Here is a 22,445-nt window from a genome sequence, read left to right on the forward strand (position 1 = left end):
CTCCGGTGGATTGTCTGGACCCTCATTGCGGCCGCCCGTTCTTTGGCTTTCTTTTTCCTTTTTTTTCTGTTTTTCTCTCTGCTTTTTTCCTGGCTCGTGTTTTCGTCATCACTGTCAGTGCGAGCGACGTGTTGGGGAGGCAAACTAAAGGCGTACTGGGTAACAGATTAACACTTTAACAGTACCTGATCCATCGTCTGGATAAGAATAAAATAATAACAAACCCTAATAAGGGCACAAGCCATGCTGCCAACGCCGGCTCTCGGCGGAGTCGCAGAACGGTACGTGTGCCTTAATCAAGTGGATTTTAGAAAAAGAAAAAAAAAATCCGCATTTCCGCTTCTTTATTTAGTTGATTGGATTGTCTGGTCGGCCTCTGTCGGTCTGTCTGTCGTGAATATTGAAAGCAGCAAAGATGGACGATGATCCTGCCTACCCCTGGTGGGTTCTCTCTGGCGCGGTGGAATTGATCCATTATTTGATGCATCGTGCAGTGATTTTTTTTTTTTCTTTCGGACTACCCATCCGGAAGCTGTTATGATTGTTATCATTGAGTGAAGCTGAGTGGGCTGGTTTCCATCGTGGATGTCGATGATGCAAGCCTGCGTTTGAGAAGCTCCTCTCCTCGAGGCGAGTCTGTGATTGGAGATGTGACCTTGTTAGCTTCGTTTTTTTTTCCCTCTTAAATGGCTTTTTTTTTCTTTGTGTATTTTGTCACTCGATAGAAAGATTTTTTATTATTGTTTTTTCTTTTTTTCTCATTTCTCCATCATAATCTTGATACTCATCCAGAGGCGAGAAAAAGAAAAAGGGTTGTGTTGTCACCAATTCACCAAGAGGCGAGAGGGAAATTAATATACGCCGAATCGTCGAGGATCCGCAGTGGTTTCTAATCGAGGATTACCTTTTTCGCTTTCCTGCTGGTGATGCCAAATTTCTGCCCGTGAACGGCGCCATTTCAGGGGAAAAAATTCCCACGGCCCCTCTCCGACGCCTTTTCCCTTCATCCTGCCCGACTTCAGTCCGGTGGATTTCAATGTCAATGTCGGGCTGGTCGACTGCTTCGATTACCCGATTCTTTTAATTATTCTCGTCCCCGGTGGAGTTGGTTTGTGCGCGCGGGAGGATCATTATCAGAATTAGTACTCTTTGCCTGGTCGTCTTCATTCCCTCCCAGGGTCTTTTTTTTTTCGTTCGGAATAACTAAAGAGTGTGGGGGAGGGTTTAAAATAATTGAAAATCCCCCGGGAAGATCTAGACGGAGAGAGTCAGAGAGAGAACAAGTCTGGTGGATTCAATTTCCTTTCGGTTTCTAGTGGAAGAGAGTTAGAGGGAGAGAGAAGAAGAAGAAGAAGCAGAAGAGGAAGAGGAAGAAGCCGAGAACCAGAGACAAGAAGAGACACGAGAGAAAAGCGGTGCTTTCCATTTGGGGAAATCAGAGAAAAAGCGCACTTCGCAGGCTGTTCGTGCCTGCTTGTTGCCCCTCTCGCTGTCCGTCCTTCAATCGTTCCTGCCTCCCCGTCCTTTCATCTTCACTTCCCTTTCCCTTCTACTTCATCCCCGGTCCTTCGAGTCCCCGTTCCCACCCCCCTTCTTCTCCCCCATTCGGTTGACTTCTTCCTTTGATTCCCTCCCCTCCGTCTCGAAGAAACTCCCCTCTTCCCCTAAACGGACAACGAGAGTGATAGAGATAGAGAGGACAACAGTCCAGTTCTTTCTCTTCCTTATCGTCTATTCCGTTTCCTGGTAGATGCATCGTTTCTAACGGTCCAATCTCACTTCCCTACCACCCGCCTCCCCAATATACTTCTCCTGCATCCCTCGGCTGCAGGTGCATGTAAGAAAACCAAGAGGGAAAAAAATCATGTCTCGTCGTCGTCCTTCCCACAGCGAATCAGCTGCCTCATCCACGATGAACGAAGCCGTTGCATATCCTTTCTCTGGCATGCAGCAAGCTAATGGTCAGCCCCCGCGTCGTGGCCCGATTGAAGGACCGAACGGACGCCGCTTGATTCGAAGGGTTACCTGGCGATCTTCCACCTACAAATTGATGGCTTCTCTCTGGGTGTTGGGTGTCCTTTACATCGTCTGGCTCATCCGCGACATCTTCTATCTCCCTTTCACCTCTTCGACTCCCAATACCGTCGCCGTCAACGCTGCCAACGAGTGAGTCGCCTCGAGGCCTCCCCTGGACTTGCCTTGAACTTGTTCTTTGCCTTCTGCCCCTTACCTTTTGGATTCCATCGGAACCGCTCTGGATCACCATACTAATCGTCTCGACTCGGTTTGTCTAGTTGGCTGGCTCAATTCGTCGGTCGTCAGGAGTGTGGCATCTCTTCCTTGTCTCTCTACCAGCCCCCTCAGGATAAGGATGGCCGTATACCCAGAGACTCTTTCTGCTCGTCCAAGGATTCTTTGCTTAGTGCCATGAGCAACGGTGGCCGCCATGGATTCGACGCGGCGTATACTTCACAAGGTAAGCCCCATAGTCGACCTACCAAGATAGGTAGGGTCTCTTGCCAACTGCGTCGACTAACCCCAGCACCGAACAGGCTGTTTATACCGCTGGTTTACCAGTGCTCAAATCTGTGGTATTCTGCAAAAGTTCGATGGAGTGGTTTTTGTGGGTGACGAGGCCCTTGCCGACGTCTACGCCGGATTCAATATCCTCCTTCGAGAGAACCTGGAGATCGGCTCCTTGAAAGAATGGGAAACGAGTAGGGAACATGGACACAAATGTAGTTGTGACTCCCAATTCACCGCTGCCTCGTGTCTCCCGCTACGAATCACCTCAAGTGATGATGTATATGAGCTGGGCCACAAGGAAACCCAAAGTCCTTACACGTGTCCGAACCGTGAGTCTCTCCGTCCTAAACTCCGACGGCAAGCAAGCCTCCCCAGAGACAGGTCCAGGCGCTAATTGATACTGTGGTCTAGGTATTTCGCACACCTTTGTCTCTGTGAATGGCTCTCCCTCCAAGAGCAATCACGAGAGGTTCCACCAGTTCATCGCTCGAGGGGGTGACCAAAGCAAACGCATTCCCGTGATCCATAGTATCTCGCTGTCCAACGCGTATTCCCTGTCGACGGCCAGAAGTAGCATGGACGAATGGCTGGCGCTGGCTCAAGCCACCGGACGAACGACACCTTTCCTCTGGACGGGACCCACTGCTCCCGGCCACCAGAAGCCCCCCGGAGACAACGTCCACGCCAAAAGCTGGCAGTACACCTTGGATACCACGGAAGCCGCTCAGAGCAAAGGAATGGAGGCCTTGGGGATGTATAACGCCACGCTCCAGGCTGAGAGCTGGGACGGCGTCCACTACGGAGAAAAGGTGGCCTTGATGCAGGCGATGATGGTAAGCTTCTGCATGTTGCACGACAGGATGGCTCTAGACTCACTGACGCTTTGTAGGTCCTTAATTGGCTGTCGGCGATTTAGCGAATCGCTTCTGTGTAACGGGTGGGATAGGCCAGCCCGCGTCAAATGACACGTCGATCGGCTTGCATCTCCTTCCTTTCTCTTATCCTCTCGATGCTTTGGTTGCACATGGCGCATGGCATGCATCGGGTCTGCATCTGTCCTTTGATCGCCCGTGACACGCTGTACGACCGAGTGCCCCGCATTTTCCTTGATGGTTTTGTTTGCATCCCCTTCCGTCCCTCGTCCCTTTGCATAGCGACGCCCCTTCATCTCCGTGATACTCTGGCCGTGTATACCACCATTTACTTGGATACCCCATGTCCCCATCGCTTTCGATCTATTTCTTCATATTTCTTCAAAAGTTGAGTTTCATTTTGGCTAAACCGCTTAAGGGCGTTAGATAGTCTTGCACAACGCCATTTACCCATCTTGGCCTGATCTCATCCATTCATAACACTTTTGCATGTTTGTTCTATTGATTTTCTGGCATTGATTCTTTCTGCAATCTGCTGTGTTACTTCGTGTCCCGTCGGACTATTCTTTCACTTGCATTGATAGGAGAAGTCGTCCATCGGCTCCTGCTCGACCTTGGACCTATGCCCTTCCATCCGATGCATGCAAACCAGACAAAAAGAGACAACGAAGCAAAACTACGCGATTGCGCACGTGGTCAGTCCCAAGTGAGGTCTTTCTTTCGCTTTCATTGTTATTTTTTGGTTTTCCATTCAATATCTTGTATTGTTTCCATTGATTCTCCGCAGATTTCGGTTTCAGTTGACCCTATCTACTTCATCAAGCCTCGTTATTAAAATAGATACCTGCTCTAGTTAGGGCGTTTTCATTTTCTATGCTATTACTTGTTCTTACTTTCCCGGTTATTTCTGTCTAATAATTATGAGATACTATTAATAACCATATAATACATTGCCCTGGGGTCTAGAATGCGGGTGGTGGCCATGAGACAGACGATCGTTCGAGAACGTGTGATAGTGGCATCGTGGCTTTGCGAAGGGTGGAAATTAATATAGCATGGATATAGGGTTGTACGTAAGTCACTCCTCCACTAGTTATGCTACCGGGATACTGACAAATCATGTACAGGAGATAATGAAGACGAATCAATAGTCCATGTTAGGCTGGACAAAGATCAACAGCAAAAAAGCCTTTCAGGCACAAATGAGAACTCCCAATCATCTTAAGTCATCAAAATATTACTATATACATACATAGATAAGTAGCTAACTAGAACTAGTTCACTAAATACCCAACTATACTCGGTTTAGGCAGGGGATGCTTGCTGATCGCTCGCGCTTTTCAGATGGTTCTTCTTTTCTGTGCATGCTGGGATGGACGGGGAAAGAGAGGGTTGATCTGGTCTGATCTGGTCTATCTCCTGTTTTGCTTTTTCTTTCTTTTTGCTGTTCTGCTTTTTGTTCCTTACCTACCTCACACACTGCCACCTCATCCCATCCGGTCCGGGACACCCACCTCTTTCTTTCTTTCTTTCTTTCTTTCTTTCATTCATTCATTCATTCAAGAAAGACAGGAAGGATCTAGACGTAAAGAGCCGCGGTCTCGGCCTTGGCCAGCTGCGCCTCGTACGGCTGCAACGCCTTCTTAACCTCAGTGGAGGTGAACTTCTCCACCTGTTGGGGCGCGCGACCGACGAAGGTGCTAGGGTCCAGGAGGCTGTCCAGCTCGTCCAGGATCGGGGCGAAGAAGGCGGTGCGGCGGATTCGGTCGAGGAGATCGTTGTCCTTGCCGTGTTTCTTTACTTGGTCGGAGGCTTGGTGCGAGAGGACGCCTGTTTTGTTTTGGGAAAATTCAAGGGTTAGTGGTGTGTTGCAGTGGGATGGGATGGGATCGGAGGTAGTATGGGGAAGGGGGAAAGGGTGGGAGGGAGGAGGGAGCGTACGGATTTCCTCGTGGGCGTCTTGTCGGGAAAGACCCTTCTTCACGCAGGCCATGATGACCTGGGTTTGTTGGTTAGTATATTTGATGATTGTATTGATCAAGGGTTGTTTAGTCGGGTTTGGGAAGGCATACGTTCTCACTGTTGGGATGGTTAGTAAAGGTTATTTTAAGAAAAAGGTGGAAACGGTCCGGATTGACTTACGTGGCCATGAAAGGAAGCTCATCGTTGACACGACGGCGGATGACCTCGGGGTAGACGACAAATCCGGAGGTGACGTTGTCTGGAGACGGTCAGAAACAAAATACTAGGTCAGCCAGCCAGCCAGCCACGACTTACTCAGGAGTATGAGACAGGCATCAGCGGAGAGGTAAAGCTCCGGAATGCTGATACGACGAATGGCGCTGTCATCCTGGTAGAAGTTAGCGTGTGGGGAGTCCTTGGCACAAAGAGTACTTTTCTGTTCCTTACCAGAGAGCGCTCGAACCATTGGGCCGAGTAGGTGTCCAGGGCATCCTTGGGGAGGTTCTGAAGGTGACGTCCCAGAGAGCACAGACGCTCGGAACGCATAGGGTTACGCTTGTAAGCCTATTGAGGATGTGTTAGTTAGACAAAAAAGATCTCCCTTTCCCCTCATGTAATCAGAATAACTACTGACCATCGCACTGCTGCCAATCTGGTCCTTCTCAAAAGGCTCCTCAACCTCCTTGAGCATGGCCAGATGACGGATGTCGATACCGATGCGCTCGCAAGTGGAGCCGAACGAGCCCAGGGCGTTGGCGACATCGACGTCGATCTTACGGGAGTATGTCTGGCTGGAGATGATAAAAGCCGAGTTGAATCCAGCCTTCTCGGTGACCAGCTCATCCAGCTTCTCGACCTTGTCGTGGTCGCCGTCGAAGATCTGGAGGAATGAAGCCTGAGTACCCGTGGTACCCTTGACACCACGGAACCGGAGGTCGTCACGGGCACGCTCCAAGTTCCGCAGATCCATCAACAGATCCTGAAGCCACAGGCAGGCGCGCTTGCCAACGGTGACGAGCTGCGCGGGCTGCCCGTGGGTGAAACCCAGACAGGGCAGGTCCTTGTACTGGTTGGCGAAGGCGGCCAGCTTATCGACCACGACGGCGAGCTTGGGGATGAGGATATCGAGACCGTCGCGGAGGAAGATCAGATCGGCGTTATCGGTGCAGTAGCACGAGGTCGCACCCCAGTGGATGATACCGGCGGCGGCAGGGGCGACCTGACCGAAAGCGTGAACGTGGGCCATGACGTCGTGTCTCCGGCGTTTCTCCTCCTCGGCGGCGACCTTGAACTCGTCATCCTGAATGGTGAGGTGGGCCTTCATCTGCTCAATGGCGTCGGTGGTGATGGGCAGACCGAGTTCTAAACTGGTGAGTTCGACCAAAACAGGAGATATTTCGAGAAAAAAAAATTTAGAGGAGCATGAGTGTACCTTTCTGCGACTCGGCAAGCCACAGCCACAGCTGTCTCCAGGTGGAAAATCGGTTTCTCGGCGAGAAAAGGTATTTCATCTCGTTGCCTGTGAACCCAATCGCCGAGTGATTAGCGTCATACCACTATATAGATGGCCCCCGGGGAAGCCCTGAAACAGGGAGGGGCATTGCGGGGAGAGAGGGAGAGGGAGACATACTCGCATAACGCGAGTTGAGGGGGGTCTGATAGACATCATTGCTTGCCGACATCTTGCCAGGTAGGAATTGAGTCGATTCCACACGAGATAGAGGGATGCAGAGAGGAAGAGAAGGAGAACGAGGATCGCTGGCAGTGTGCGTTCCTCCCGGGAAATTTTGCGTTTGCGGCGGGCCAGATCTTTAGCGGGGTCTCCGCTTATCAGTCACGTTATCTGGAGGGGCGGATCATGATTGCATCACATGATGCCGGTTTCGGCCTTTTGCGACCAGGATAGTGTGGGAAATGCATTCAGTGATAATGGCATTCATTAGATTATCATATTAAGCCTATGTATGGAAGTTCCATTCAATGCATAGCTACCCGTCCGTAGCTCACAGGGTATCCATCCTCCGTATTCATGTCCACCGACCTCATGACAAGGCAGCCAGCTGCGCCGAGAGGCTTCCCTTATCATACTTGACATATTTGCCCCGGCCTTTGTCAATTTCATGGTAGCGGTCGTAAAAGCGAGCATACAGAGGCTCCAGGACGGTCTGGAGCTCCCGAGCAAGCACGCCACGCACTTCCCGCTCCATGTACAGGCCCTTGTGGCGAGCCAACATCTCGTCAAAGCTTGCGTTGAACGCTTTGAATTTGTCTTTGATCGCATCCTTGTCTTTGGATGAGAGGGACTTGACGATCGCGCTGGAGTCCACCGCTCCACCAGAGGCCGGCCGAGCCGAGCCGCTTGCGCCCCGAGACGTGTATTGCACATCAAGGAGGAAATGCGAGGTCTCCTTCCACGCATCCAGATATGTCGAAGTAGCCCGTTTCCGGAAGGTGTCAATCCGCGCAATGCTGTCCGGAGAGCCGAGGTACCGAGCCAATTCCGAATTGTGTCGGATGGCCCGATCGACATTGCAGAACACGTTCGACAGGAAAACACCCTGAACAGCCTTCGTTCGATGAAACGCCCGGCCTCGAGATTCCAGTGCGATCATAAGGGCCTCAACCATGTCAAGGATAAAGTGCGTGAGCAGCGTAGAGCTGTCTGGACTAACGTCCAACGGCGCACCGGACGTGTTGGATGTCGAACGCCAGTTACCATCGCCCAAGGATGTCAGAATTGAAGCGAGTGGTCCCGAATAGCCGGTCAGGGTAGTGAGCGCACTCATGACTTCATTAACAAGGGGCACGGAGCCACCATCGGGCGGAAGAACAGCGATATTCCCGGCTTTGCGCTTGGTCTCTTCGAGTAATTCCGAAAGAGACGATTTTGCTGTCTCACGAATAGGCCTCAGAGCTTCTATAAACAGGCTCTTGAGTTCTCCCGTCTTGGACTCTATCCGGTATGACATGGCCGTCACGATCTCGATGATCTCAAATGCCAGGAAACAATCGGTCATAAGATTCGCCCGAATGTATTGGTTGAGTTCACGTAGGGTTTTCGCGTATTCGCCTAGCGCAGGTCGACACGTGGCCTGGAGAGCCAGTCCCCGCTGGTCGCCGGTGAAAATCTGCGATATGATGTCGTGTTCGGCATATATGAAGCCTTCCAAAGCGTTGGAATAAATGCCAATGCCATTCGTACCTTGTTTGTAAGGCCCATCCGTGGCTCTGCGCTTGACAGTGTTCAAAGACGCGATGGCAAGATTCTGCAAGCTTGATGTGACATAAGATGCACGGATCTCGGCATACATTTTGAGAGCAGGGTTTCCTCCATCGCCAAGTTGAGGGCCATGAGCGGTCGCAGCGCCAATCGCATTGCATATAGGACCCAGTTCTGCAATTGTTTCTTCGGGAAGCGTTGGGAACGGAAGATCTGTAGTTATGAACGCGTATAAGTTGGCGAACTTGGGCCTTAGAAGGTTTCCAGAAGAGGGTTTCCTCACCTTTTGTCAAATAATGTAGCGGCTCGATAGCGCTGACATGTTGGCTCAACTTGGCGCGGAACAAGTCCTGGAGCTTGATGGAACCGGTATTTAACAACGACGAGAAATCGGTGATAGCTTTCTGATTCGACCGCAGATTTGTAGAATTGAGATCGTTTAGAGCCTTCCCCACGCGATTCATAGCCGAGATATACTGCGACAGTTCGACATTCTGGGGTCTGATCGGGAAACTGTTAGCATGACTTGGAGATTATGCGCAAAAACCAGCCAGAGAGGCCCTACCCCGAGCGAATGATATCCTCTTCCCGGTTCTTCGCATCGAGCGGTTGGCGAAGACGATCAATGGCTTCATTGACCTTATCAATGTTGTTGTTGGTGATCTGGAGGGATTGCGTATTGCTGTAAATGGGGCCGATAGCATGCTTCACAACGTTGCCTCCGGTCTCTAGGCGCACCATAGAGCCTTGAATTTTCTTGGTTAGGAGTTTGAGCTTCTCGAGGTTGGCATACAGCACTTCCACCTCGGCGCTCTCCTCCGCATAAGCGGTATTCCTTGGAGCAACCATGATCAGGATGTAGTCGATCGGCAGGGTCCCACAACCAACATCAAACGATTAGAACCCTAGTAAATAAGATCGGGCCGCAAAGTACTATGGTAGCGGAGAGGAATTGGTCATGCCTTGCGAAGATAGAGACAAGGGGGGAATCAATCATGAACGGAACAGCAGGTAAGAAAGTAGTCCAGCTTGGCCGATGAGGCGCCCGGCCTCATAACGCGGAGATGGTCGAAGGAAGAAGGGTCCCTCCCGATAACATCAGATGGCAGAATGTCTCCGGCTCTCCGCAAGCAACGCTAGGCCTAAACAGGCTGCCTCGGGCCGGCCAATTCTCCCGATACATCTGGCCCACGTGACACGACGTCATCCGTCTGCAATGGGCCCGGACGGCCCTGGTCTGGCCCACTTCTTCCCTGGAGCGTCATGTCATGGCTTTAAAGGTTGCATGTCGCCCTCGTCGCGCCCTCTCCTGCGCAGGACCCATCTCAATATGGGTGCTGCAACGGCCCTGAGTCTGCGATGGACTGTCCCTCCCGCGGCATTAATTGCCCTGGGTAGTGGAGTCCTCTATACCACGGGCGAGCGAGCTTCGTCTCGACACTCTATCGTCCGATCAGAGCAAACTGCATTCTTTTCCACATCCACGGCGCGGTGGGCAGACAATGACCACAAAAAACCTTCACCCGGCTGGGGCAAAGGCAGCTTGGCCCCGGAATCCGAAAACTCAACTTCAGAAGGTGACCCAGGGTCAATCTGGACGAATATCCTCCATAAATTCGACGGGGTGAAGCAGTCGGTTGGCTCGGCCGATTGGATTGAACTGGACAACCTCAAGAGCTACATCGTTCCCGACTGGACTCGCTTGCTTCCGGTGACAGTACAGAAACTTCAGCGGGAGCTCTCAATGGCCCCTGGCTCTCTCGCGGACGATATCTGGAAAGAGGCCCATGACCCCTACATTAACCCTGAAATCCTGCGGGAGGCGACGGTCCGGGTCAGTAATAAACTGTGTGAAGAAGAGCTGGCGTTCCGGAAGAAAAGACAAAAGCATGCTGTGAAAGCCCTTGCAGCTTACCTGAACCTTCCCGAGGATGAAATTCACCCCGACGATGTACCGATCATTGCGATGTGTGGCTCGGGCGGAGGACTACGCGCTCTCGTGGCCGGCACAGGCTCGTATCTCGCGGCTCAGGAAGCCGGCCTTTGGGATTGTGTAACGTACACGGCTGGAGTCAGCGGCAGCTGCTGGCTCCAAACACTATATCACTCATCAATCACTGGACGCAACTTCAATAAACTGGTGGACCATTTAAAGAACCGACTGGGCGTGCATATTGCATTCCCGCCCAAGGCGCTCGACTTACTCACGGCAGCTCCTACCAACAAGCATCTTCTGAGCGGTCTGGTTGAGAAACTGAAAGGTGACCCCGGCGCGGATTTCGGCCTCGTGGACATCTATGGTTTGCTATTAGCAGCAAGACTACTGGTGCCTAAAGGAGAGCTCGGCGTTTCGGATGGTGACTTGAAACTATCGAATCAAAGTCAAAATCTGTTGAACGGAGCCCATCCCCTTCCCATTTACACTGCTGTGCGCCATGAAATCCCCATTATAGACGGTGATGAGGAGACCCATCACAAAAGGCAACCCATGACGGAACAGCTCATGCAGGAGTCCAGAAGCGAAGCCTGGTTTCAGTGGTTCGAGTTCACGCCTTATGAATTCTTCTGCGAGGAACTTGGTGCTGGAATACCGACATGGGCTTTAGGGCGCCACTTCAACGGCGGCCGGAATGAAATTCCCGAAGGTCATTATCCAATCCCAGAGTTGCGTGTGCCTGGTTTAATGGGCGTATGGGGGAGTGCTTTCTGCGCAACCTTGTCCCATTACTACAAAGAAATACGCCCCGTCGTTAGAGGCATTACTGGATTTGGTGGAATTGATTCCCTGATACAAGGGAAGACTAAAGATCTTGTCCGAGTCCACCCAATTGACCCGGCTACGATTCCGAATTTCGTCATGGGAATGAAAGGACAACTGCCTCCGAGCTGTCCTGAATCCATCTTTCACAGTCAGCATCTGCGGCTTATGGACGCGGGGATGAGCAATAACCTGCCCATATATCCACTACTTCGCCCGGGAAGAGACGTGGACATCGTCGTTGCTTTCGACGCTTCCGCCGATATCAAGCAAGAGAATTGGCTGTCCGTCGTGGACGGCTACGCGCGACAACGAGGAGTCAAAGGCTGGCCACTAGGAGCCGGCTGGCCTCGAGCAGACTCCTCTTTGAAGGACACGGAGAAATCCCTCCGCGAGGCCCAAAACATGACCCAAGAGGCTGTGGACAAGAAGATGGAAGAGGCCCAGAACAACTGCAGTCACACCGCAAATACAACAGGTGGAACCCACGACACCGACCTAGGCTACTGCAACGTCTGGGTCGGCTCGATGCAAGAAAAAGTCTCCGACGAGGAGCCCCCTCCATCCAAACGTCTCTTCCACCCCAAGCACGCCGACCACTCGGAATCCGATTTTCATCTGATGCGCCCCGACGCGGGCATCGCCGTCGTCTACTTCCCTTTCCTTCCCAACCCTGCCGCCCCAGATGCCCCTCCTAGCTCTGCGTCCTCGAAGTCCGGCATGCCCGGTCGTCCGGCCAACTCTCCCAAGGTCGCTGACCCGGCTGATCCGTTGTCTCCGCGCCCGAACTCCATCGATCCAGATGTCGATGATTTCCTGTCCACGTGGAACTTCGTGTATACACCGGAGCAGATCGACTCAGTCGTGGGTCTTGCGAGGGCGAATTTCTCACAAGGCGAGGAGCAGGTGAAACGCGTGGTGCGGGCGGTTTATGAGCGCAAGAAATCGGACCGGTTGCAACGTGAACAGGAGGAGGATCGACGGAGGATGGAAGGGTTTGTTCCGCTGTGATGAGATGAGAAGTCAACCAGTCAGGCGTACAGGCTTTTATATACACATGAAACTGTTATTTTTGATATCCATTGTTTCTTTTACAATTGTTTGATTTGGAGGGTTCAAAGATTTCTCTTACTTTGCCGCATGTGAACATGTACAATATTTCATAGCTCGTTTTCCTTCTCAGGCGTTCTGGAACATATCATACTCTTAAATTTAGGTATCTATCTATCTTATAACCCAATGCACACATCTCAAACCGAAACAATAGGAACGAAAAGATTGATAATCGTATATACAGAACAATCCTACTTACACCTTTCCCAAGACCCAGACCTGGAAAGTAAAGAAGAAAAACACCCTTATCAACATAGCATCCATAGCATATATGTATCTATTCCGTGAGGGAATCTAGGATCATCCATCCTTCTTACCAGACGATGCGTCTTTCCCATTACTGTCCTTGCCATTGGCAAAGTATGGCTGCGTTCCTTCGAAATCCCCATTCTCGTCTTTTGCCTTGGACGGCTCCTGGTCCTCTTTCTTGTCGGCGGACTTGCCTTTACGCCGGCCCAGCACTGACGAGTTGTCGTCGCTTTCGGCAAGACTGACATCTTGGCTTTCGGCGGTTTGCTGCCGCAGGCCGAGTTCCTTGCCTAGTTCTTGGATCGAGTGTGCGGCCGTGGTGGCCGCGCTGGCGGCGGTGGCTGTGATGGCCCAGAGGTAGGACTGGTTGTTGGAGTGGGATTCTGCTCCTTCGCCCTCGCTTCCGCCCCTGGGCTGGTCGCCCTCTCGGGCGGGCTCGAGGTGGACGGGGATGTTTTCCTGGTTGCGGATGGTGTGGGCGCTGTCTTTGCCTGTTTCTTGGCCGCGCCAGTCAGCCGGGCTGCTTTCGGGCGCGGTCTCGCCGGGTTTGGGCTCCGTGATCGTTTGGCCGGAGATGGGGGAGGTGCTTTCCTTGGTCGGTCTGGGGATGCCGAGCTGCGAGGGCGTCGGGTAGCGCCAGACAACCTTGAGTCGGTCGAGTGCTCGCGTGCCTTTCTTGCTGGTGCCTTTGATTCCGTCCATCGCGTCCCATTCGATCTCGAACACGCCCGAGTCTTCCTTGTCGCCGCCTTCGAAGTACGTGTTGAACCAGACGTGGGCGATCGAGGTCACCATGGCCCAGCCGGTGTAGGCGGCTTTGCTGCGTCGTTCGAAGTCGATGTTTACATCGCTGGTGGGGACGATGACCGGTTTGCTGGGACGGAAGATGACCGTTCTTGTGTGTTTTGAGGATGTGCTTGAATCTTCGGATGACGAGGACGGGGCTGTCTGACTCGACCAGGCAGATGATTCTGTGACAGCTGACTGAGGTTCGCTGTTGGTGCCAGACTTGGCCTTGTCGTCGTCCTTCTCGGACGCCGTCTTCTTGCCGTTGTCGACGACGGTGCGTTCGTTGCGGTGGAACAGATGGAAGTTCTTGATCTTCTTGCCTTCGTCAATGTAGCCTTCCACCGCGACCTTGACGCCATCTCTCAGTCCCCACACATGCACCTCGAGGATCTCCACCGGTCGCTCGACGTACTTCCGATCCATCTGGTTCGCCCAGCGATCCACATAACGCACCCAGCGCAGCTGACTTGGGATGCTCACACCATGCCCGAATCCCGCGCGCATGCGCCTCTCCGTGAAACGCTGCAACGCATCCTCGATCTTCCACCCCTCCTGGCTGATCAAATAGCTGCAAGCGACGGTACCGCTGCGCCCTTTCCCCGCCTTGCAATGCACCACCACCACTCTCTTCCCTTTCTTCTCATCATCGGCCCCTTTATCCTGACCCCAACTTTTCTCCGGCTCATCCAACCGCTGCAGCCAATTCTTCATACTCCCCATCATGGCCGGAATAAGCGCAAACGGCGGCGGATGATGATCCGGGAACGGATAGTGGTGAATGCGCCCGTAGACCTCCTCATCGGGATACCCCGTGCCCTCGGCGCGAAACTCCCAAATGCACCAATTCTCACCATGTTTGGCGTCGAGGAAATTCACCAGTTCATCGAGCGGGTTTCGATATGCGCGCTGCGGATAATTGGACGACGGGCCGGACGTTGCGATAACTGCGGTATCACCGACGGGTAGGCTAAGTTAGCGATAAGTTTAAGTGTCGTCGGCCATGGGAACCGCGCGGAGAGAAAAACGAGGGTTCCGTTTCCAAAACACACCGTTATCTGTGACGTAGCAGAGATCTAAATTCGCTTCTGGATGCTGTAACCTGGGCCCGGCTACAATCTGCCGGAGGATCGACGCCTACAGTGGTTAAGAAGCCAAGAAGCAGCACGTCAGTCTCGGCAGGTACTTTAAAGTGGGACGCAGCAGTCTGCAAGGGGGGAGGGGAGAGAGAAGACATCATACCATTTGGTGTCAGATGGACAGGTCACTCTGGAACAGGTTATTATTGAATAGGTTCAACTTCCGAGGGAAAGAGGAGGAAAGTAGAAGAGGAGATGGAAATGGAAAAGGGGTGAAAGAAAAGGTGGAGAGAATAAGACAAAACTCACCATTCGTAGGGCAGCCCTTACAAAGAGAGTGGAATGCAGTCAGAAACGAACGCGACTGCCAAGCGATCGGTGGGGATTGTGTACAATCTAGTCAGACATGGAGAGAAGGGAAAAACTGGATTTCTGAAGCAGAACAACCGCCAGTGATGAAGTCGTGACCGAGTCAAGAGTCGCAAGTCAAGAGATGCTCGGAGGCGCTGACGGGGGCGGATGATGTCACCGCATGCGCATCGAACAAAGACTGGGAAAACAAGACAAGATCACCGACAACAAACAATTCCTTTAGTACGCTTTAGTCTAATTACTCACTATCACTTTATTCCATGGATACGTGTCAATCATCTGGAGCTAAAATATATGTCATTGGATATATAGTCACAAAGTAAAGATCGTCATTAAAACATCACATCCACTGGCTCCGTTATTAGACCAGACATTAAGGATAATAACATAAAGGAAATAGTATAGCTTTTGATCCCCACAAGCACATTCAATATGATACAGGTATATGTGCCCGCTTTCATCGTCTCGCCTCCGGGTATCTATGTCTTTCAAACCAACGTTCTTCGCTGTTGGTTGTCTCATGGTGTCTGGTATTGAATAGTTATCCAACACATCCACACCCATCGCGTGCCACGTCGGATTTCCGAATTTAAGCAGAGCCGAACACGCGAGTCACCGGGATGGTGAAGTTCGAGGCGGACGCGGTGACATTGGTCTCGCCCTGGGCGTGGAAGGAAGCAGTAAGACCCTGGCGCCAGGAGTGCTCGGCCTGCACGGTGCGGCGAGAGTGAGACTCGGGGGTCACAAGGGCCGTGATGTTGCCGTTGGCACAGGCAATGTAGTCACTTCCGGTCTTCTGGCCCGACGACGAGCAGGTGGTGGTGAAGCCGGGGGTGTTCTCGGTCTGGACGCCGTGGATGTTGAAGTTGTAGACACACTCTTGCTGGGCGCAGGTCGAGGTGAAGTTAGACACCTGCCAGGTGAGAGCTGGGCTCTGAGCACGACGGAGAGGACCAGCCGAGGCGAGACCGGCGGCGGAGAGGGCAACGGTGAGGATGGAAGTGAGCTGCATGATGGCGAGGTTTGGTTGGTGGTAGAAGAAGTAATAGGAGGATGAGATGGAGGAGGAATTAAGAATTAGGAGTGAGTAAGAGAGTAATCAGATTATTTGACAGTAGAAGGTGATAGTGAAAGCGAGATGTTTCCCAAGGTGGATGGAGGGTATGTTTAAATAGCGAGCTTAAGAGTGACTCCTCGAGACAAGTTAAAATCCCGCAATTTTTAGCATCAAAACCTCAAACAAAACCAAGAAGACAGTGCCTGTGGCGAAACGACGGATATAAAGTCAGTCCGAATGGCAGTGGAGAGTTTCGACCCCCATGCTCGCAAAGGGTTGTGCATTCTGTCGATCTCGGATTCCTCGCTGACTTTCTTTCACTGCCCCATTGGGAGTCCCGGCCATGTTGGTAATTCAACACCAGGGCCATCAATCTCGTAGGGAAGCGATCAATGCCCTCGTTCTCAATGCGGCGTTCAATTCCCACGATGCAGCCATTCACCTATCATCTCAATTGCGTGGACGCAGGTACGGCGCCACTGGACGAAGTATGCAGAAAGTGCAAGCCTCGGACTTGGGCCACCCTCCTCTCCGACTTGACTTGGCGACGATCACAATTTTAGCGGGCTTGTTTATTTATAGTACTGCAGCAGGATTGCGGTTGGAGCTGCTTATTGGAACGGTTCGAACCATAGTTCCCCCTGGTGGAACCCACTCGGCCGGCTCACGCTCTCTCAAACATGGGATTGCTCAAACCCGGGGTTCCCGGGACGGACCAGGAGGTTTGAGAACGCCTGGATGTTGCGTCCAGAGTCTCAGAGTGAGCCCGGGATGAGATCGATCCCATGGAACGGCTCGGTGGCCTTGGTCGAAGATGGATCGGGCGGGTTGTTATTGCTGTTGTTGTTGGTAGTTGGAAGTTGGAAGATGTTGGGTTTCCCGCCATCAGCAGAAATGATCGGCCCATCCTTCGGAATGCTCCTGACCAGCGTTGTGAATTCTGATCGATGGTCGGTCCATCGTGACAAACGGAGAATATCTGGTGCTTCTCGAGGATCGCTTTGATTAAACTATTGTACAGAGAACTTCATTGGCTTTATTTACAGTGGGTTACTCGCTGGACCTGTCTCGGGGATCAACCCCCCGGGCTCATAGTCCTCCCATCCTTCTTCGGCTCGAGTCTTCTCGATGGCCAGTCGCCGTCTCTTCCGCTTTCGCCTTTCTTTATTCGCAGCAAGGCGTTGTGCATACTGTTCTTCCCGCGTCATCGGTCGCCTGATCTGGCGTCGCGGAAGATTAGCATACTCGGGCGGTGGATATGAATAGATCTTCTTAAACAAGGGTGGGGATCCTTCGGAAGATCCTGTGTCACGACGCGGTAGCTGTATCACTTCATCCCTGATAAGCGGGTGATATCTCAATTGGAGTGCATACTCGCTGGTGGACCTGGAACAGAGCTCTCGGATCTCCACGCACACCTCCTCGTCGGGAGTGAAATCTCGATCCAGCATGTCCTGGAAATACATGATTGCGGATTTGAAATTGCCTGCATCCAAGCAAATAACGATGAGATGCTGAAATGTCATGCTGTTAGGTACCACTGCGAGAGATGCCATCTCGTTAACGACAAACATGCCAGCGTCGGGGGCTTTCGCTCGCCGGCACATCCCAATTAGGGAGTTGTAAATCGATGCGTCGGCCTTGGTCGGACATAGCGCATAAAGCTCCTTATATAGTGCAATTCCATCATCCACTATGGAAGGGTCACCGAGTGCCTCCCGCTCGCACGTTTGAATCACCACCAGGGCGCAACGCAGGGGGATCTCGTATCCCAGCTCTTTCAACCGCTTGAGCATGGCCCAAGCATCGCGCGGATGAGTTCTAGTCTGGATCATGTGGTCGAGGAAGCCATCGGTTGAACTTTCCTCCAGTGCAATTCCCTCTGCATGCATTTGACACCAAACCTCGAACCCTGCACACAGATCCCCGGTCTTGAGGTAGGTTTCGGCCAGTTTCTCGTAGTCCTCCAGGCCCGGCGCTACGTCGATTTCAACAAGGAATTCGATCACCGATGTAGCAAGCTTCGTATTCCCAGCATGCAATGCGGTCGTCATAACATTTTTGCAGATCCCATGTGAGGGCTTCAAATATCTCAGTTCCACCATTTGCCTCCATACATAGAAGGTGGCTTCATGGTGAGTAGCAGCGCTCGCCGCATCCAGCACGTATAGCCACAAATCTGGCGTCATGTCATGGCCTCGGCTGGCTCGCAGACGCATCAGCCGTACTACCTCGTCGAACTCTTCAAAATCACACAGATAGTATATGAACAGACTGTATAGCCAGTTCTCGACCATGATCTCTTTGACCTCCATCTTCTCAAGATGGTCCAAGGCCAGTTCAAACTGGTGTTCCCGCACAAGGCCAGCCACCACGTAATGCCAGCCGGTAGGGCTTAAGGGCAGCCATCGATCTCGTAAAGTGTGTAGGATTTCCTGTCGCAATACGTAATCCGGGTGAACCGCAAGGACCTAACCATGAGGGTTGCCGTCAGCATCCAGTCGCTTTTGTAACCCACGCCAAAACGACAGTATAGAATCACTCGTACCTGTAAGGCAGCATGCAAAGTCCCGGAATCTGCAGTTATCTTATTCTCCTCCATCTCCGACAACAGATCCCGAACGTTCTCGGGCGAACCACGCTCCGAATCTGTATTGGCCAATATCAACGCCTTGTAATGCCGCGTGTCGGGACGCACATGTCGGTCTCTAATGAGCGCTCGTAGAATCTGAACTGCGCCTACAACCTTGGGGCGCTTGGTCGTTAATTCTTGCAGTTGCGCTTCTAGCCTCGCCGTCGGCTTTCTCTTGAGTGTATCGGGGACCTGGGACAATCCCGGGGCGCGGTTGTTCTGTCGCCGTGACTGGCGAGAAGCTCGTTTTCGAGATCGTGAAATATCATTTTCATTCTCTTCCGGTTTGCGTTCCTTCTCTGCATTGTGTTCCTGGTGGTTTGCGGTAAGGCTGCTTAAGCATCGCCATGCCGGAGCCGATGTTGAATTTCCTGGGACGAGCGCAAATCTGGGGCGACGAGTCTTTCTGATGATCGGAGATGCGGTGTGGGCAAAAGTATCAAGACTGAAAGATGGACAGAGACAGTGCCAGAGTCCATCTAGAAGTAGTGTCCCCCGAGGCATTTCGAAGCCGTGAAGAAAGGGAATACTTCTGCTCTCTAGCTCCGAACCTCTCCCGGAAGACCCAGATATCACGTGACCAATATAACTCACGAAGTACAGCTGACCAAAGGAAACGCTGAGGCAAGAGGCCTTCTAGTGGCTTTTATGTGTTTACTATGAGGAAGGGCTGGGTCTTTCAATTCGAAAGAAAAAAAAAAAAAAGTGTTCCCAATTAAAAATAGCATAGATGGCACAATTCCCATTGAAAATACAGAGCCATATACGCCAAGGCCATGCTCGACTAACCCGCCTAATGGATCTCCCTAGCAAAACCACCTGCTTGTTCTCCCCCGGGGTATCTATCTTCATCTTTTCTCATTTAACAAGTTGTCATCCAGTCCTAGTTGCCGCCCCGGCCGCGTCCCCGACCACGACCGCGACCACCGCGGCCGCCCCTGTCGCCTCTGTCGCCCCGGTGGCCACCGCGACCGCGGTTCGGCGGCTGGTTTAGTTGTTGCTCCTTCACTATTTCCACAATCTCTTCGGGGATCCGTAGATATTTGATCTGTGAGGCGTTAGCATTGCATGTCGCGGCGGTGACTCAAAGACCGGGGTGTAGGTTGCCGTCATACGTTGTTTCCTCGGATGTACACTTCTGGGAGTCTGAAAAACCGATCACCTTCGGGGCTGGTCTGGACAACTTCCTTAAGTATTAAGTTCATCCAGTTGTCGCAATTGGCAAGGTGTCCGTTCAGCGTTTCGCCATTTTTGAGTTCGACAAGCATGGGATGGCCTTGCGCGGCCGTCAAAAGTCCAAGGGGGAGCTATTCATTGGGTGATTTCGGTTAGCTTCCAATTCTTTATACTCTCATTGAGCCAGATAAAAGATTAATCCTACCATCCTCGGTGTGTATTGCTCGATATGAGTTGGAAGTCCTGGTGGGAAGTGGGGGTGAAAACACGGACGACGACCTCACTTGAGAGGACTGAGAGGTTGGATATGAATGCGCTGAAAAATTCAGTGGTCAACAGCCCAGTAGTGATTCAGGAATAAGCCTGCCTGCTTCAATGTGTTAAGTGTGATAACCAGCAAAAGCTCCGCAACTTCCAGCGGAGATGATCGCAACTTGGGGAACCTCGGAGAAATTGAAGCGCCGAGATCCGTCGGCCATGGGATGCTTGCGAAGGCTGCGGCTTACTTTGCTCCTTCTCACTGCTTGTCTCTCCAGAATCGAGTCATTGCAACGGGATTCTCTTCTTTCAGACTAGAAGAAAAGATTCACTTTTTTTTTCCCTTTACTACATGGTGTGGGATTGAACTGCAGCATCTCATCGTGATCAAGTGCGATCATTGCATACATGTAGTTCTCCCCACTACTATGCGCTGGCCAGCGAGATTAGCATTGTTCTTTGGGGCCCTCGAGCCTGTCTTTTCACAGAGTCCTAGTTTGTCGGCAGCTAGTAAATACATGTCTCCTCACATGCTGTTCCATCAGAGTTAGTCCATCGTCTTTTGACGCAATGCACATGTTTATCCCCGTGCCTAAATACCCACATAGATGAACAAAATGCCACCGTGAGAGTCCAGGCCTTATGCCCCGGATCATCGGATAAATATGATTCAAGACTGGTAAGAATGCATGCCTTTCACATGGCGCTGGTCCTCGCTTCTGACAATCGGTGTAAAGGCTCTAGAGTTAAACATTGGTGTAGCAACAGTAGCCTGTGATGGACAGGGCATCTCTCTGAATAGCGACGATCTGATCCACAATTGGAACGGCAGCTTGGGATCTGAATCTGGACTAATAACTCCACTCTACGGAGATTCTGCGTTAACCGTCAACTGGCAGAGCGTATGCGTTCAACCGCCTGCAGGGTCATTCGAGGATGCAATTCAACACCTGACAGTTCGAGTCGAGCGCATAGGAGATGCCGTTATCGACGGTAAAGTTGGCTTTACCGCTTCTTTCGAGCAGCTACAGAGACCGGAAATCCTCCGACTCTATAATTCACCATGGAATTTGTCCGACGGCGTGTCATTTGGCGAACATTGGGACAGTGCGGAGATGGCGGACCAACCTAGTGAACAACATCCAGATGAGTCGATTGAACGGCACTGGGACCATTTGCTACAGCTAAAGACAAGATACCAACAGTTGGCGCTGCAAATCCAAGACGAAGAGCACCAGATCCGAGAGATGCTACAGCAAGGTTGTCCTAGCACTCTGTCGAACTGGAAGAATTGCAGGAGTTTCGGATGCAGGTTCAGGATATCATTGACCAAATTTCCAGACCTGATCCGTCAGATCAGATATCGATTCGGACCTTTTCCATCGGCACTTCCTGCTAGCCATTGCTCGCAGTGTCCACAGCAAGATGGATGCGACGGGGCTTCCAAGTCAAAGTCACCTCCAACACCAACCAATCAGCCAAGCAAACCTCAAAAGGCGCCTCACGCTACAGCAACATCAACTGTCCCTACTTCTGCAGCCTCGAACGCCATTCCAACCGAAACCGAGTACTTCTATAGCGCCCAGAACATCTTCACCATCTGTGTGATAGTCGTGCTAGCAAGCACCGTGCTCGTCTTTGGGCTCAAGCTCTGTCGCAGCACCACGTATTGCCGACGCCGTCGAGCAGACAGGGCCGCGCGCCGCGAGGAGAGACACGCTCGCTGGGCCTACGGATTCGCAGCCCACAGACTCCGATGGCGACAGTGGTGGGAGGGCTACTCCCATCCCCACGCACCTGTACCCGCCCAAACACCACTAGAACTCACATCCCCACCCGACTACAGCAACAACAATAACATGCCAGCCATCGAACAACCGCCAGGTCCACCCCCGTTTTCTGACACCGAGTCCGATCTTTCATCCGAGCCGGGCGTCATGCAAGCCGAAATCCGCGGCCTCCGACAAGCGCTCGAGTATGTCGGGCAGCTTGTGCGAGGTCCAGACCGCGAGCGGCGCTCTTCTTCTCAAATCGACTCACACTCCAACTCAGACCATGAGATTGCGGAGCTTCTTGGAAGGACGAGGAGACAAGGCAGGCCTACCACTGCACACACAGCCGCGTCGTCGACAGCTGGTCTTTCGACGGTGCTTTCAACGGGCACGAGCAGTTTGTTGACTCTGGATACGCCGTCGTCTGTGACGGTTGATACGCTAGAGGTTTCGGAAACGACCGGCCCTCCTCCTAGCTACCATGCATGATGGAGCTATTGTATTATTTCTTTCTTTCTGGCGATATTCTGGTTTGTACATTATATATATTAATAACCAATTTTTTGATTCATGAACGTTTAGAGGTACATAAGAAGCTTCTTTTAGGTAATGA

At 52.0% G+C, this 22,445-nt stretch overlaps 9 protein-coding genes across 9 annotated transcripts; 3 read left to right on the top strand and 6 right to left on the bottom strand.

The window, feature by feature from the left end:
* Positions 1-1,912: 1,912 nt before the first annotated feature.
* On the top strand, positions 1,913-3,442 carry LDX57_002438 (uncharacterized protein; the record flags this gene model as incomplete). The annotated part of the gene is made up of 5 exons (XM_046084089.1): positions 1,913-2,166; positions 2,295-2,476; positions 2,553-2,855; positions 2,938-3,359; positions 3,416-3,442. The coding sequence occupies 5 exons, from the start codon at positions 1,913-1,915 to the stop codon at positions 3,440-3,442; spliced, it is 1,188 nt and encodes a 395-aa protein (XP_045940052.1).
* A 1,535-nt stretch (positions 3,443-4,977) lies between these two features.
* On the bottom strand, positions 4,978-7,042 carry ade13 (adenylosuccinase ADE13; the record flags this gene model as incomplete). Its single annotated transcript, XM_046084090.1, has 9 exons — positions 4,978-5,228; positions 5,340-5,397; positions 5,471-5,477; positions 5,541-5,619; positions 5,676-5,748; positions 5,808-5,924; positions 5,995-6,722; positions 6,793-6,879; positions 6,991-7,042. 9 exons carry the CDS (start codon positions 7,040-7,042, stop codon positions 4,978-4,980), a joined length of 1,452 nt encoding a protein of 483 aa, XP_045940053.1.
* A 360-nt stretch (positions 7,043-7,402) lies between these two features.
* EXO70 (EXO70 family protein) lies at positions 7,403-9,429 on the bottom strand (the record flags this gene model as incomplete). The annotated part of the gene is made up of 3 exons (XM_046084091.1): positions 7,403-8,793; positions 8,864-9,081; positions 9,146-9,429. 3 exons carry the CDS (start codon positions 9,427-9,429, stop codon positions 7,403-7,405), a joined length of 1,893 nt encoding a protein of 630 aa, XP_045940054.1.
* Positions 9,430-9,910: 481 nt separating this feature from the next.
* LDX57_002441 (putative phospholipase A2 (PlaA)) lies at positions 9,911-12,349 on the top strand (the record flags this gene model as incomplete). Its single annotated transcript, XM_046084092.1, has 1 exon — positions 9,911-12,349. The coding sequence occupies one exon, from the start codon at positions 9,911-9,913 to the stop codon at positions 12,347-12,349; it is 2,439 nt and encodes an 812-aa protein (XP_045940055.1).
* Positions 12,350-12,751: 402 nt separating this feature from the next.
* TEP1 (putative phosphatidylinositol-3,4,5-trisphosphate 3-phosphatase) lies at positions 12,752-14,731 on the bottom strand (the record flags this gene model as incomplete). Its single annotated transcript, XM_046084093.1, has 3 exons — positions 12,752-14,433; positions 14,539-14,623; positions 14,729-14,731. The coding sequence occupies 3 exons, from the start codon at positions 14,729-14,731 to the stop codon at positions 12,752-12,754; spliced, it is 1,770 nt and encodes a 589-aa protein (XP_045940056.1).
* Positions 14,732-15,526: 795 nt separating this feature from the next.
* Positions 15,527-15,949, bottom strand: LDX57_002443 (uncharacterized protein; the record flags this gene model as incomplete). Its single annotated transcript, XM_046084094.1, has 1 exon — positions 15,527-15,949. The coding sequence occupies one exon, from the start codon at positions 15,947-15,949 to the stop codon at positions 15,527-15,529; it is 423 nt and encodes a 140-aa protein (XP_045940057.1).
* A 1,085-nt stretch (positions 15,950-17,034) lies between these two features.
* LDX57_002444 (pentatricopeptide repeat protein) lies at positions 17,035-19,130 on the bottom strand (the record flags this gene model as incomplete). The annotated part of the gene is made up of 2 exons (XM_046084095.1): positions 17,035-18,465; positions 18,543-19,130. The coding sequence occupies 2 exons, from the start codon at positions 19,128-19,130 to the stop codon at positions 17,035-17,037; spliced, it is 2,019 nt and encodes a 672-aa protein (XP_045940058.1).
* Positions 19,131-19,322: 192 nt separating this feature from the next.
* On the bottom strand, positions 19,323-20,331 carry LSM4 (U6 snRNA-associated Sm-like protein LSm4). The gene is made up of 3 exons (XM_046084096.1): positions 20,008-20,331; positions 19,742-19,933; positions 19,323-19,674 (listed from the first exon to the last, which is right to left on the bottom strand). Exons 1-3 carry the CDS (start codon positions 20,008-20,010, stop codon positions 19,510-19,512), a joined length of 360 nt encoding a protein of 119 aa, XP_045940059.1. The 5' UTR covers positions 20,011-20,331; the 3' UTR covers positions 19,323-19,509.
* Positions 20,332-20,749: 418 nt separating this feature from the next.
* On the top strand, positions 20,750-22,321 carry LDX57_002446 (uncharacterized protein; the record flags this gene model as incomplete). Its single annotated transcript, XM_046084097.1, has 1 exon — positions 20,750-22,321. One exon carries the CDS (start codon positions 20,750-20,752, stop codon positions 22,319-22,321), a length of 1,572 nt encoding a protein of 523 aa, XP_045940060.1.
* Between the last annotated feature and the right edge of the window lie 124 nt (positions 22,322-22,445).

This window comes from Aspergillus melleus, assembly GCF_016097325.1.
Source record: "Aspergillus melleus strain CBS 546.65 chromosome Unknown contig1, whole genome shotgun sequence".
NCBI lineage: Eukaryota > Fungi > Ascomycota > Eurotiomycetes > Eurotiales > Aspergillaceae > Aspergillus > Aspergillus melleus.

What these genes read in the sequence shown, in the direction of transcription:
- LSM4 (XM_046084096.1), bottom strand. An exon ending in TGTACATCCGAGGAAACAAC is followed by an intron (nt 19,675 to 19,741) that starts GTATGACGGCAA and finishes AACGCCTCACAG; the next exon opens with ATCAAATATCTACGGATCCC.